At 57.1% G+C, this 13,836-nt stretch overlaps 1 protein-coding gene across 3 annotated transcripts in view; it reads left to right on the top strand.

Annotated features, from left to right (window-relative positions):
• Nucleotides 1–330: 330 nt before the first annotated feature.
• Nucleotides 331–13,836, top strand: part of LOC117644568 (microphthalmia-associated transcription factor) — a 31,783-nt gene continuing 18,277 nt past the window's right edge. For 2 of the 3 annotated variants that reach the window (XM_034384125.1, XM_034384128.1), the window contains exon 1: nt 332–593. In XM_034384125.1, coding sequence (XP_034240016.1) covers nt 558–593 — 36 coding nt within the window. In that variant the 5' untranslated portion in view covers nt 332–557. Of the gene's footprint in view, nt 594–13,836 lie in introns of all 3 variants that reach the window. The other variant, XM_034384126.1, reaches the window with a different exon arrangement.

Below are 13,836 nucleotides of genomic sequence, written 5' to 3'. Positions count from 1 at the left end.
CTCGAATCGAACGTGTGACCCCACCAATGGATTCCTCGTTCGGAGAGCAATCCATTGGTGGGGTCACACGTTCGGTTCGAGTCCCATTTAACGACTCTGGAGCTCAAAACGCGTCTAGAGTTTTTGCCGCCTCCACCGGTCTTCTGGCCCACTGTGCGACCGGCACGCTGCCACTAATATGCCGAAGCACTGCCGAAGCACTGCGGGGCACCCGAAGCCGCCTCGGCGCGGTTTCGGAGCTGCCGGCTCGGCTCGGCTCGGCTCGGCTCGGCCGAGCTTCGCTTCGGGCCTTCGCTCGCTTCGCGCTTCGCTTCGGTCGGGCCGGCTTGGCGCGACGCTCAACTCGACGCGGTACTCGGTCCCCGGCGGTCCGTCTCCGAGTCTTCGTCTGTGACTCTGTGTCAGTCCGGCCGCAGCCAGGCAGTAGCCAGGCAGCCCTGCGCGACCCGCGTGCCGTGTGTCAGTGTGCCTTCGACGTGAGTGCGACGCGCGTGCGACGTGTGCGACGTGGACGCGGCGTCATGGTTTTGCGGCAGTGAGGGACTGCACCGCGCACCATGCCTGTCTTCAACATCATCTCGCGACGGTGCAAGGTGCGCTCGAATCTCGATCGTTCGATTTCGATAGTCTCGGCCGTTGGCGGCCCCACAGGCCCCGCCGCTTTCGATGCGAATTGGAGCCCCACATAGTGTCTGAAAATGTTTTGGCCGGCGGCCCGGTGCGGCCCGGTGCATGCACCGAGGCTGCGACACACTGCCAGAGACGTCCTACACTGGCGGCGCTCGAAGGCCGTCGGCACATTCTCGCTGCTTTTCGTGTCCTTTGACTGCGGAGTCCGTGTGAACCAGGACGTTGGAATTTAATCACGGAGAGGTGTCGCCGATAAGACGGGCTGGCAATTTGCTTATCGCAGTGCCTTGCTCGCCTTCCAGCTCGGAAATCCCCGGGACGCACCCGTGTCGAAAGGGTTGCCAACCTCAGTCTAGGCAACCCCGCGAGAGCAAAGCCTAGGTTGGCAACCCTTTCAAGTGGGGACTTGTGTGGCAGCACTGCGACAGCAAGCCGGCCGAAACTCGCAAACGCCGCACAGTGGGCCAGAAGACCGGTGGAGGCGGCCAAAATCGTTGACGCGTTTTGAGCTCCAGAGTCGCTAAATGGGAGTCGAACCGAACGTGTGACCCCACCGATGGATTCCTCGTCCGAAGAGCAATCCATTGGTGGGGTCACACGTTAAGTTAGAGGCCCCTTTAAGGCCTCTGGAACCCAAAATGCATCTAGAGTTTTGGCCGCCTGCACCGGTCTTCTGGCCCACTGTGCGCCGGGCGGCGTGGCTCGCGCCCGCCGGGCTGCCGCGTCAGCTGGAACTAGGCTCAGCGCGACGCGCCTGTCTGTCTGCCTGTCCGACTGTCTATCTGTCTGTGTGCCTATCTGTCTGTCTGTCCGACTGGCCCTCGGACGTGACCCCGGCGTGTCTTGACACACGGCGTGTGTCACTGTCTGTCCGTCCGTCTGTCTGTCTGCCTGTCTGTCTGTCTGTCTGTCTGTCTGTCAGTCTGACTGAAGTGTCTCCACGTGAAGCAAGTAAAGCTCTGAGGGCGGCTTTGCCGGCGCCACTATCATCGCTCTGTGGATCACCATATTATCTCCAAGGGGAGGAGCAGTGCTCAGCCAACGAGCGGAATTTTTCTTAGACATGGACAAGGAATTTTCGGGCACAGTTTTCCAGCGTGTCAGACGCGTTAAACGCGGCGCGGCTTTTGTCACGCTCTTGCTGGAGTATCACATTTCGTGTTACTCTGTCCAAAATCGCCTGATGCAACCGATACGATCTGGGCCCGTTCGAGACTCGGTTCGAGAGCGAGAGAGACGCGCCGCGCCTTGTCCAACTCGATTTAAAAACCGGTTGCTGGAAGAACAAGGCGGCCCGTATTGTCCCCGTTATATTCGCAAAGCAATTTTTTTTCGACGGTGTCGTATTTTCTTTTTTTCACGGTACCTCGTTGAAAGCGGATTTAATTAACCTCGGATGGATGTGTTACAAAACGCCAGTTCGGCTGATTCGCACAATACGGCCGGGTGGGACGGACCGCTTGGGGAAAGGCCGGTCTTGATGGAGAGGAACTGTTCTTTGTGGAACTTAATGGAACGATTCTTCATGGAACTAACGACTCGTTATTCGCAGTCAGCTCGTCAAGATAGCCGTTATCTACTCGGTGACTCTGCATGCGACGGGGGTAGGGCCCAGGCAAGTGGGTTGGGTACACAGGGGCGGCCAGATTACTTAGGGTGAACGTCTTGACTGCATTGTGGGGCATGTGGATTGGGCAGGGCGAGCTCTCCTTGTTTGAAGCTAGTGACAACCCTTTCTTTGAACTCTGAGGGTGTGGGGAATCGTTGCCGTCCTCGCATACTCCAAGCTAGTAACAAAGAAAAGAACATTGATAGCAAACAAAGACAAAGAAGGCCCCAGAAGGCGACAGTAAATACTTATCAACACCGCCTGTGACATAATTGGGTGTCGTTTAGGGCTTAAACGGTTTCGCCGGCGGATTCCTATCGTACTGTAGGCACCATAAAATTGCTACATTTCCGCGGCTTAGTGGTCGTACAGTATTGAGAGCTTTTCTTCGTACGTCTGAATTTTTCAAAGCACTTTCCAATTGCCATTTTTAAGCCTTTATCCCGGTATTCAAACCCTTTTCTCTAGTATTAAAGCCCTTTCCTATCCGGTATCTTAACCTTATTACTCCGTCGTTTTTAGCAGATGATTGTTAAATCAGCTAGCAAGCACAATGCGGGATTAAACTTGATAGGGCGGCTGGTCGAGCGTTGCATATGAGAAGCTTGTTCGAACCTTCAATAGTTAAATCAAAATTAACATTTTCGTCCATTAAACCATGCACGTGTTAATCATGAATTGCAATACACTAAAATTAACATTCTCGTCAGTATCATCTGCTTTCGCGTTAGCGTTAACGTCTATTTTGACCCTTTTCTCCGGTGTTTGGTTTCATCTTTCCCAAGGCATTTCTTCCTCCACGGTTTTTGCGCGGCCCTGCCAGGGCTGGTGTCGCCTCGCTGCCGGCCTCGGTGTGCTCGTTCCGATGCATGCTGGTCCGCCGAATCGAAGCCGCCGATTAGTTGCGCCCTGCTCGGCCCTGCCACAGTGTGGCCACACCAAGGGTACCCTCCCGGAACTCGGTCGTGCACAGTGGGCCAGAAGACCGGTGGTGGCGGCCGAAACTCTAGACGCGTTTTGAGCTTCAGAGTCGCTTAATGGTACTCGAACCGAACGTGTGACCCCACCAATGGACTGCTCTCCGAACGAGGATTCCATTGGTGGGGTCACACGTTCGGTTCGAGTGCCATTTAGCGACTCTGGAGCTCAAAACGCGTCTAGAGTTTTGTCCGCCTCGCCCACTGTGCCGTGCAACCTACCATATCGACGTGCTGTTTTTCTACCAAATATTACCATGCCACATGGACACAAGGCTGGAAAAGAAGTGACGAAAATCGAGTCGTTAAAAACGAGGACAGATTTGGAAGTGGTTTGTCGCGCCTTGTCGGTAGCCGTCCTCGTACGTAACTGCCCCTCTTGACTTGTGTATGAGGGGAACTAATGTGTGGAGGCTCTTGTCCCAATCATCTATGCTAAGGTAATGCCGACTTTGCATACCAGGTGCAGGAAGGACTGTTTGGGGGTCCCTGCCCCGCTCGTTGGGGCCCTGTGAGCCCCGTTGGGCCCCCGATGGGCCCCCTTGGGGGCGTGCCGCGCGGTGCCAGCCCGTTCGCTGGAAGACTCATTTTTCCCTCGCATGAATCAGTGTTGTGATAAAGAGGTCGTACAGTCAGTGCTTCGCTGTACACTGTTGTCGTTCGCCACGTACGTTCGATCGGGCTTGTCGATAGTCGGTGGGGTGACCAGGCGTACGCTTCCTCATATCGCGAGCTCTTTAGCCACTGTTACTGTGCCCACGTTTGCCACACATGCTCTGCAAACTGAAGTGGGTACATAGTACTCTCTTATTAGGGCATGCTTCCAAGAACGCTCTTACGTATTTACAGCATACTTGCTAGGCACACGATAAAAAACAGTGTACATTGCATGTACACGCTTAATAAGAGTGTACCCGGCAAGTACACTTAAACTGGCCCATGCTTTCAGATAGGACTAATAGAGTGCATTTAAGCGTGTACTTGCAAGGTACACTCTTATTTAGCGTATGCCAGCCACACTCTACTTTAGTGTGTGCCTGGCAAGTATGCTGTAAATAAGAGTGTGCTTGGAAGTATGCTCTAATAAGAGTGTACTATGTACACACTTCAGTTTGCAGAGTGGTGCATTTGGGTGTTCTGCAAGGATCAAAAGGATCCTTGGTTGAATGCGTGTGACGGCGGAGTGTCGCCTTACGGTGTGCCGCCACGTTTCCGGCCGAACACGACGAGGACAGAGGCTGATAAGGACGATCATGTTGTCAGTCGCGATGTGCGTTGATCCGCCAGTCGGGGGTTCGTTTTCGGTAATCCCACCCTGATCCCGAGGTGCCGGGATTCGAACCAGAGTCAGCGTGGATTACCTCCTAGGGTGTCCCGCTTTAGAAGTGATTGAATACTAGATAAAGTAGCGTGGCACGCTTCGGCAACTGATTGAGTTAGTGGCACCTTCCTGCGCGACACACATTTTGGGTCGGTTTGCTTGTTGCGTAACGCTTCCCCGGGCCCCCTCCTCCGCCGCCGCTTCACAGTGGGCCAAGAGACCGGTGGAGGCGGCCGAAACTCTGGACGCGTTTTGAGCTCCAGAGTCGCTAAACAGAACTCGAACCGAACGTGTGACCCCACCAATGGATTCCTCGTTCGGAGAGCAATCCATTGGTGGGGTCACACGTTCGGTTCGAGTCCCATTTAGCGACTCTGGAGCTCAAAACGCGTTTCGATTTCTTTGCCGCTCCCGCCGGTCTGCAGGCCCACTGTGCGTTCCAGGATCGTGCGGGTCTTCGGGTCGGCCGAGCCTCGCCGAGGTGTGACAATTTCGCGGAATCGGCGCCTCTGCTCCCCTCCCCTCATGTCCCTCATGTTGTCCGAGGTGTTGGCTCTCAGGATGGATTCTTTTTGGATTCTTCCTCGCGCTCGCGACTGGACTGGAAAACCCAGCACACTGGCCACGGCTACCTCACACTTGCTCCCCCCCCCCTCTCTCTCTCTCTCTCTCTCTCTCTCTCTCTCTCTGGCTCAGTTAATGCTCGCCTTCCCATTGGAGCGGTGCTAGTAAAAGAATATTTGCCCGTATTGCCCAGCGACGATGGCGGTCGTGGCCATGCCGTGGCACTCGAAGGCAAATGGACTTGCTTGACTGATTTGCGGAAAGAGGTGTTGCGGCTGTAAACGTCGCGACGTGCCACGGTGTGCCACGAGGCACACTGTGAAAAAGGGGCGTGCAGTGCACAGTGGTCCAGAAGACCAGTGGAGGCGGCCTAAACTCTAGACGCGTTTTGAGCTCCAGAGTCGCTAAACAGGAGTCGAACCGAACGTGTGACCCCACCAATGGATTCCTCGTTCGGAGAGCAATCCATTGGTGGGGTCACACGTTCGGCTCGAGTCCCATTCAGTGACTCTGGAGCTCAAAACGCGTCTAGAATTTTGGCCGCCTCCGCCGGTCTTCTGGCCCACTGTGCGAGGCCCGAAATGGAATTATCACCCAGAGATGTCGTTGTTTCGCACCTGCGCTGTGCAAATCAAGCCGCGAAGGGCGGGGGGTGGGGGGTGGGGTGGGGGAGGGGCGGGGGTTGTGGCATCCTGAAAAGTATGACTCGCCTCCAACTCACCGACTGTTACGACAGGAGCTTTAATTATTTTGTTGCCAAGTGTGTGGGACTTATTTGCTTTGCCTTGGACACTCTGGAGGCTGGAAAATACGCACTAACACAAAGAGAACACATGTTGTGTCTATGCGGACAGCTGGACTAGACTGCGCACTCAGACTTCCCTGAGTTCGGCCGGCGAAACGCAGGAAAGCCACGCACAGTGGGCCAGAAGACCAGTGGAGGCGGCCGAAACTCTAGACGCGTGCAGAGCTCCAGAGTCGCTGAACAGGCCTCGAACTGACCCTGTAACCCCACCAATGGATTCCTCGTTCGGTGAGCAATCCATTGGTGGGGTCACACGTTCGGTTCCAGTCCTATTTAGCGACTCTGGAGCTCAAAACGCGTCTAGAATTTAGGCCGCCTCCACCGGCCTTCTGGCCCACTGTGCGACGACGCTGACGTGGAGTTGGTGTTGATTTGAATGACTCTGTAATAGTCTGGGCAGGTGTTGTCACATCACCCCGTCACTCCCAGCGGCGTGAGGCGACTTGTGCCGCACACTGTCACGGCAGTGTCACGGCAATGTTTCACTGTCACGCCGTGAGGCAGTGTGTTCTAGTAACCTGTACAAGGCTAGGGGCTCCATGGGCAGTCCACTGGTAAACAATGGCTTTGCGGACACCATTGAGGACTCTCGTCACTAACCTTACGCACTCTTATTACTCCGCGCAATTTCATTTTTAGGATCGGCGTTTAAAATGTGTGGAAATTTACCCCTTTTTTTAAAAAAGAGATTCAGTTTTGGAGGTTAAGTCATTACTCGGTAGGAGATTCAGTAATGCACTGTTCGCTGCAAACGAGTCAAGCCGCGCGAATTTCAAACTACAAAATGGTCTCAGTGGCGAAGTGCAGACTTGATGGCTCAGCCCGCTGGAAAAACAATCTCTAGCTAGCCTGTCGCACAGTGGGCCAGAGGATCGAAGGAAGCGGACAAAACTCTAGGCGCGTTTTGAGCTCCAGAGTCGCGAAGCAGGACTAGAACCGAGCGTGTGACCCCACCAATGGATTCCTCGTTCAGAGAGCAATCCATTGGTGGGGTCACACGTTCGGTTCGAGTCCCATTCAGCGACTCTGGAGCTAAAAACGCGTCTAGAGTTTTGTCCGCCTCCACCGGTCCTCTGGCCCACTGTGTGTCGATGCGGCGCTGGCCGGCGCTGCCAACACAGCGACACGAAGCGACGGGCTCATGACCCCGTTCCAGTGGTGCCAACAGTCGGCACGTTCCGGCGACACAACGACCTTCCGCTTGACATGTGGCGAGCCTGCCGCCGCCCGCCACACTGTTAAAGGGAGGCTTCGCCGGCCGTCTTGAAACGGTGTAAAGTTGGCCAAAATCGGTGACGTCCCGGAGCCGTTTCGCCGCTGGCGGCCCCGTCACACCGTTGTTCGTTCGTTAGATGTGCAAATGGCGAGAATTTCTCATGACGCCTCTCACGCCTGGAACTCGCTTCATTCAAATCCCTGAAGGGAAGGCAGGTTCCCCACTCATCCGGGATTCGGGCACAAGGCTGGCTGACGTGTTCAAACGTTGGGATGTCCGGAGGGCGGGCCTGTCGCCGGGCCGGCGCACAGTGGGCCAGAGGACCGGTGGAGGCGGCCGAAACTCTAGACGCGTTTTCAGCTCCAGAGTCGCTAAATGGGACTCGAACTAAACATGTGACCCCACCAATGGATTCCTCGTTCGCAGAGCAATCCATTGGTGGGGTCACACGCTCGGTTCGAGTCCTGTTTAGCGACTCTGGAGCTCAAATCGCGTCTTAAGTTTTGGCCGCCTCCACCGGTCTTCTGGCCCACTGTGCGGCGCGTCGTCGCGGACCTCTGGGGCGCCAGTGACACGCAGGCCGGCGGCCTTGGTTCTCGTTTGCCCAAGTCCTTGGTGCCGCCGGCCAGCCCTCCACGCCCTCGACCTCGAACGCGTCCACCGCGCGCCAAAAAATAATATGTTTTAGCAGCCGCAAGTGCGCCGATCAAACATTGACTGGGCAGCACGCGAGGGGTGACCCAGATTGTGTGAATGTGCAAGATTTCTGGCGTTTTTGCCACACATGTTGCCTATTTACAGGCGTTTTTGCCACAATGTGGAATGTGGTGAAATTTTGTACAACGAATGAGGGAAGCTGTTCCCCCCTCGGCAGCACGTCGGTAAACAACTTTCCCGTACCTTACCACGCAAAATGTTTGTAAATTATAAATGGAGGAAAAGTTTGTGAGGGAAACTGAAGCGAATGCAGGAATTTTCCGTTTCCCTCCAGCGCGGCGGGCAGTGTGGTAGAGTGCCGTGGCGCCCGGCGCCGCCCGGCGAGATGCACGCGGCCTTGACAGTGGTACCAACAGAAGAGGGGAAGGGACTTGTGGTACGCCTGTTCCGCCTGTTCCGCGTTGTCTCACCCATCATAGGAGTATTGACATGTGCCCTTGGGGCCTGGCACAGTGGGCCAGAAGACCGGCGGAGGCGGCCGAAACTCTAGACGCGTTTTGAGCTCCAGAGTCGCTAAACAGGGCTCGAACCGAACGTGTCACCCCACCAATGGACTGCTCTCCGAACGAGGAATCCATTGGTGGGGTCACTTCGTCGTTCCCCGAGGATGCGACTGTCGGTTTCGATTCGGTCGCTGCCGGGATCGGCCGGGATCCCCGTGTGAACCGGCACCCTACACTGCGAGTCCCGGCCGCGCCGCTGTTTCCCGGGACGAGTCGAAATGGCGTGGGACCACGCGTCTCAGAGTGTTGGCCGCGTCCTTGGTGGTCTTTGCGAGTCTTTGTCGGACCGGCGGGGATTTTGCCGCATTTCGCCTTCTTTTCGCGTGATAACGACTCGGTTTGGGGAGCGTTGTGTGTCCGTCCGGAAATACACGAAAAGAGTCGGAAATTTTAGTTGCAAAAGTGTCGTTGTTCTTTGAAGCACTGAACTGTCGTCCGCGCCTTGGCGACTCCCAGACGGCCCCCGCTTTCGTTGCCCGGACTCACTCCCAGTGGCGTGGCGGGGAAAAGAGTTTCCGGACACCTTTCTGTTGTGATTGGACTGCGATTGGGCGGGGCTGGCTTGGGGGGGGGGGGACAGGGAGTCCCAGGGAGCCGTTTCATTTCGCGGCAAAAGCGCAGCAGTGGTGCCAACCGGTCTTTTGGCGAAACGGGTCGCCTCACGTCACACACTCTCACGCACACCTACACGTCTCTCTCTCTCTCTCTCTCCCTCTCTCTCTCTCTCTGCCAGCCGCGCGCACACATCTCTCACAGGAAGGTGGCACGGCCAAACCGTGAGGCAGGACACCATTAATTTATCTTCTCAAAAACGTGAATTTTTAGGTTTGGATTTTTTTTCCCTTTTTTTTTTTTGCTGACGTTTTACACGTTGAGCACTTGTCTTATCTTTTCGACCGGCGGCTTTGCCGGGTAGAAAGCTTAGAGAGAGAGATAGTGGTTTTCATTTGCACTTGTGACGCGGCGTCCGCGTGTCGCACAATGATCGTGACGCTCATTATTTTTTATCTCAAGATACTCTAGTGTGTTGCAAAGGGGCGCTTTAATATATTTGCATGGATTCGTTTGCGTTTTCTGTGCGTGTCAAATCATCACCGTCAACAAGAAAAAAAGATACGAGAGTGAAAAGTCTGAAATCATGCTGTTCGTCGTACGGAACGCCTTGTGGAACGCCTCGTCGTGGAACGCCTTGTGGAACGCCTCGTCGTAGAACGCCTTGTGGAACGCCTCGTCGTGGAACGCCTTGTGGAACGCCTCGTCGTGGAACGCCTTGTGGAACGCCTCGTCGTGGAACGCCTCGTCCTGGAACGCCTCGTCGTGGAACGCCTCGTCGTGGAACGCCTCGTCGTGGAACGCCTCGTCGTGGAACGCCTTGTGGAACGCCTCGTCGTGGAACGCCTCGTGGAACGCCTCGTGGAACGCCTCGTGGAACGCCTCGTGGAACGCCTCGTGGAACGCCTCGTGGAACGCCTCGTGGAACGCCTCGTGGAACGCCTCGTGGAACGCCTCGTGGAACGCCTCGTGGAACGCCTTGTAGATAAGCGGCGCAGCGAGGCGTTACACCTCGGGAACAACGCCGTAACGCCGAGGCGTTCTTAGGCAGATGCGGCGGTCTTGGCTTGCCGCCGCTTGCCGCCCGCTCCGCCAGTTCGCCGTGACCGCGAGCGGCCAGCCGGCCCTGCCTGCCCTGCGGACCCGGCTCCAGGACTACACTGCAAGTCGCGACACTCTAACTCCCCACTGTAAAGCACAGTGGGATAAATCAAACAGCGAAAACAGTCGGTTTTATTGGTACGGGCGGGGGGTGTCTGGATCCTCCCGCAGCAAAGTTTATGTCCAACCGTGAAAACAGGTGGAATTAGCAATGCGGGGATCGGTGCTGTACTAAAGACCCACTGACCCACTGCCGAGTTTGATAAACCTTGCGTCGCTTTTATGCCCTTCTTGGCGACGTCTGGGCCTCTGGCGTGCCTGGCGGCGGCGCACAGTGGGCAAGAAGACCGGTGGGGGCGTTCAAAATCCCGGACGCGTTTTGAGCTCCAGAGTCGCTAAATGGGACTCCGACCGAGCGTGTGACCACCAATGGATTGCTCTCCGAACGAGGAATCCATTGGTGGGGTCACACGTTCGGTTCGAGTCCTATTTAGCGACTCTGGAGCTCAAAACGCGTCCGGGATTTTGACCGCCTCCACCGGCCTTCTGGCCCACTGTGCGGCGGGTGGCGGCGCTCCCTTTGGACGCCATGGTCCCCGTCGGGGTCCCCGTGGCCCTGGTCCGGCCCGCGGCTGTCACCACGCGGCATCATCAATGCGACGTTACCGTTCTAATTTGTGACGCAGGTGTGAGGCGGCCGGGCCACGCCGGGCAGGGCGTGTCAGTAAACCACGTCCCGCCCCGCCCCGCCCGGTCGGTCGGGTCGGCTTTCCTTTTCGGCTCGTCGCCCTGCTACCGCTGCCACCGCCGCCGCCACCGCCTGCCCATGGCCGTGCGATCGGCCGCTTTTGGAGTTATTAAAACTTTGGGCGAGTTGCGCTCGGCTTTTTTACGACTTGGCTTCGGCGTGCGAACCGAACGCCGCGTTTGGAATCGGGCAGTCAGTCTGGTCGCACAGTGGATTTGCCTGAAGACCGGTGCGCACAAAATTCTTGGCGCGGTTTGAGCTCCAGAGTCGCTAAATGGGACTCGAAGCGAACGTGTGACCCCACCAATGGATTGCTCTCCGAACGAGGAATCCATTGGTGGGGTCACACGTGCGCTTCGGGTCCTGTTTAGTGACTCTGGAGCTCAAAACGCGTCTATAGAGTTTTGGCCGCCTCCAGCGGTCTTCTAGGCCAATCCACTGCTTGTCGCTCAGGGTATGTTCCAAAAGCGGCGAGCCAGGCCCGGGCCGGCAGCACCCCGGGGCGCGAAGGCGCGAACCACTAACCCCGCGGGCCAGCCTCTGCTAACGATTAAAGCCATTCAATGTTGGGTTGCGCGGGCTACGATGCGCGCGCGCACACACAGACAGACAGACAAGACAGACAAGACAGACAGACAGACACAGACAAACAGACAGACAGGCAGACAGACACAGACAGACAGACAGACAGACGGACAAGACAGACACGCACGCACGCGCACGCACGCTTGCTCATAGACGTCAGCCATTAGCACGCCGCTACATAACGATAGATTGTCGTCTGATTGGAGACGAATTTGCTCTCGCCCCGTCCCCGTCGCCAAGGCGCGCCAAGGGGGGCGAGTGCGAGAGAGACGGCGTCTCATTGTAGTCCACGCCGAGCCGAGCGGAGCTTATGAGTGAATTCAAGCCGGGCCGGGCCGCCGGCTGGGGCGGAGCCGAGCCGGCCGAGCCGAGTCGAGTCGAGCCGCGTCGAGCCGAGCCGAGGCGAGCCGCGCCGAGCCGAGCCGAGTCGAGCCGCGTCGAGCCGAGCCGAGGCGAGCCGAGCCGAGGCGAGCCGAACCGAACCGAGCCGAGCAGTGCCGAAGAGAGCCGAAGCCCGGCCGAGCCGAAGCGGTCGAGGCAGGCGAGCCGAGGTCCGCGCCAAGTTTCGTGAAATATAGCAAGCTGGGCTGTACAGGCACAGGGCGGCCCGAAGGGGCCGAAGGCAGCGCGGGCAGGTGGCCCCATCTAGTTATAAGCCGTTCCGAGCAGCTCGCGGTGGAAAGGAAACCCTCGCCCGGCCCGGGGTCGAACCCGCGACTCGCCAAGTTCGCCTCCAGGACAGATTTATGCACTATCGATGTGCGATTTATCGACCAGTCGAGTGCTTCGAGTCGAAGAAATGCCTCAACGTAATAGTTTTAATTTACAACCGCATCGCTTCACTAATAAAATTAAAAACAATCCTGGATGATTATTCTTAATGCCTGTCACATTTCGGAGGCGTTGCAAGTCACCCCAAAAATTGATTCCGGTCGGTCCTCACAGGATGGGTCAAGTTGGCGGCAGTTCTCGTTTTCCCTCATTGACAGATTTCGTCCGCTGGCCTCGATGTGGGCACGTTGTTGGGGACCACTCCGGGGCGGGCTGGCGCGGGCCCGCATCTCAGGGGCGACGGCGGGACAGATCCTCAAACCCGATTCAGAAAGAAGGACAACATTTAAAAATCTAACAAAAATAATTCATCAATTTCGCTTTAGATTTCCTATTTTTATCGCCGGCCCTTTTTCGTAAACCCTTTTATTTTATTATTTTTTGCCTGGCAGTGTTGGTGCTACATAGACTTGTCACGATGACAACTCTGTATGAGCCTGCTGCCAACTGTCGGTAATTCGAGTGTAGAGTGCGGGCCGTCGCCAATGCGCTATCGCCGTGCCGTGCCATGCCGTAGCGCGCCGTGCCGTGTTATGCCATGCCACGCCGTGCCGTTGCGCACCGTGTCGTTGTGCACCGTGCCATGCCGTTGCGCGCCGTGCCATGCCGTGCCATGCCGTGCCGTTGCGCACCGCGCCGTGCCGTGCACACGTGTGCCGACTTTTGTCCTAATCTGGAGACGCTGGTGGGCGTGGCTCGGCGTGGCGGCGTGGCGCGGCGTGGCCGATAGCGAGATAGTCTGATCCCCGCGCGGCGCCATACCGGCACATCGGCGCGTCGGCGGTGGCGTCAAATTCGACGAATGCAGATTCACGCCGCCAGGCCCGTCAGGCCCGTCAGGCCCGCCAGGGTGACCCGACAGACGGGCCCCTGCTGCCGAGGCGATACCGGCCCGCCGACGCCGCGGCTCGACGGGACTGCCTACCCGCCAGGCGCTAGCAGGCTGTCGAAATCCCGGACGCGTTTTGAGCTCCAGAGTCGCTAAATAGGACTCGAACCGAACGTGTGACCCCACCAATGGATTCCTCGTTCGGAGAGCAATCCATTGGTGGGATCACACGTTCGGTTCGAGCCCCATTTAGCGACTCTGGAGCTCAAAACGCGTCCGGGATTTTGGCCGCTTCCACCGGTCTTCTGGCCCACTGTGGACACGTCACGAGTGACGCTCGTGGCTCTGCGTGACGCGGAAAGTGACGCGGAACGTGACGCGGAACGTGACGCGGAACGTGTCGTGGAACGCGTCGTCGTGCCGCGGCGTGCAATGCGGAACGTTGCATCTTGTTGGGCCGCATCGAAGGCCATCTCCACCGTCGTCCTTTTCCTTGGATTGCTCCACGCACCTTCTTCTTTCTCGACTTTAATCGCCGAGTCAGACTTCAACAAACGCACTGGCGGTTCTGCCGAGGCTGGGTTTTGCTACCCCGTCCAGTCCGGCGGCACTATTTTCCGTAGCCGAGTTTCTGCGAAGGGAGATCTGCTTCTGCAGTCCTTGACCGTCCATGGCGCCGGCCCACTGTACCCGCTACACTGTGTGGGCCGCTTAATGAGCGCTTCCCTTTGGGTGACGCAAGGCGGATCCAGAAAGGGACGGAAAAAAACTCAAATCGACCACTTTTCTGGGCTTTTCCCGGGCCCCGTCAAATGGGGCAGGGGGGATCCAAGTTCGTCCAGAGTCGA

Source organism: Thrips palmi, unplaced genomic scaffold (assembly GCF_012932325.1).
Source record: "Thrips palmi isolate BJ-2018 unplaced genomic scaffold, TpBJ-2018v1 HiC_scaffold_18, whole genome shotgun sequence".
In the NCBI taxonomy this organism is placed as follows: Eukaryota; Metazoa; Arthropoda; class Insecta; order Thysanoptera; family Thripidae; genus Thrips; species Thrips palmi.
The sequence above is the reverse complement of the archived record's forward strand: the minus strand, read 5'-3'. Positions and strand labels throughout refer to the sequence as shown.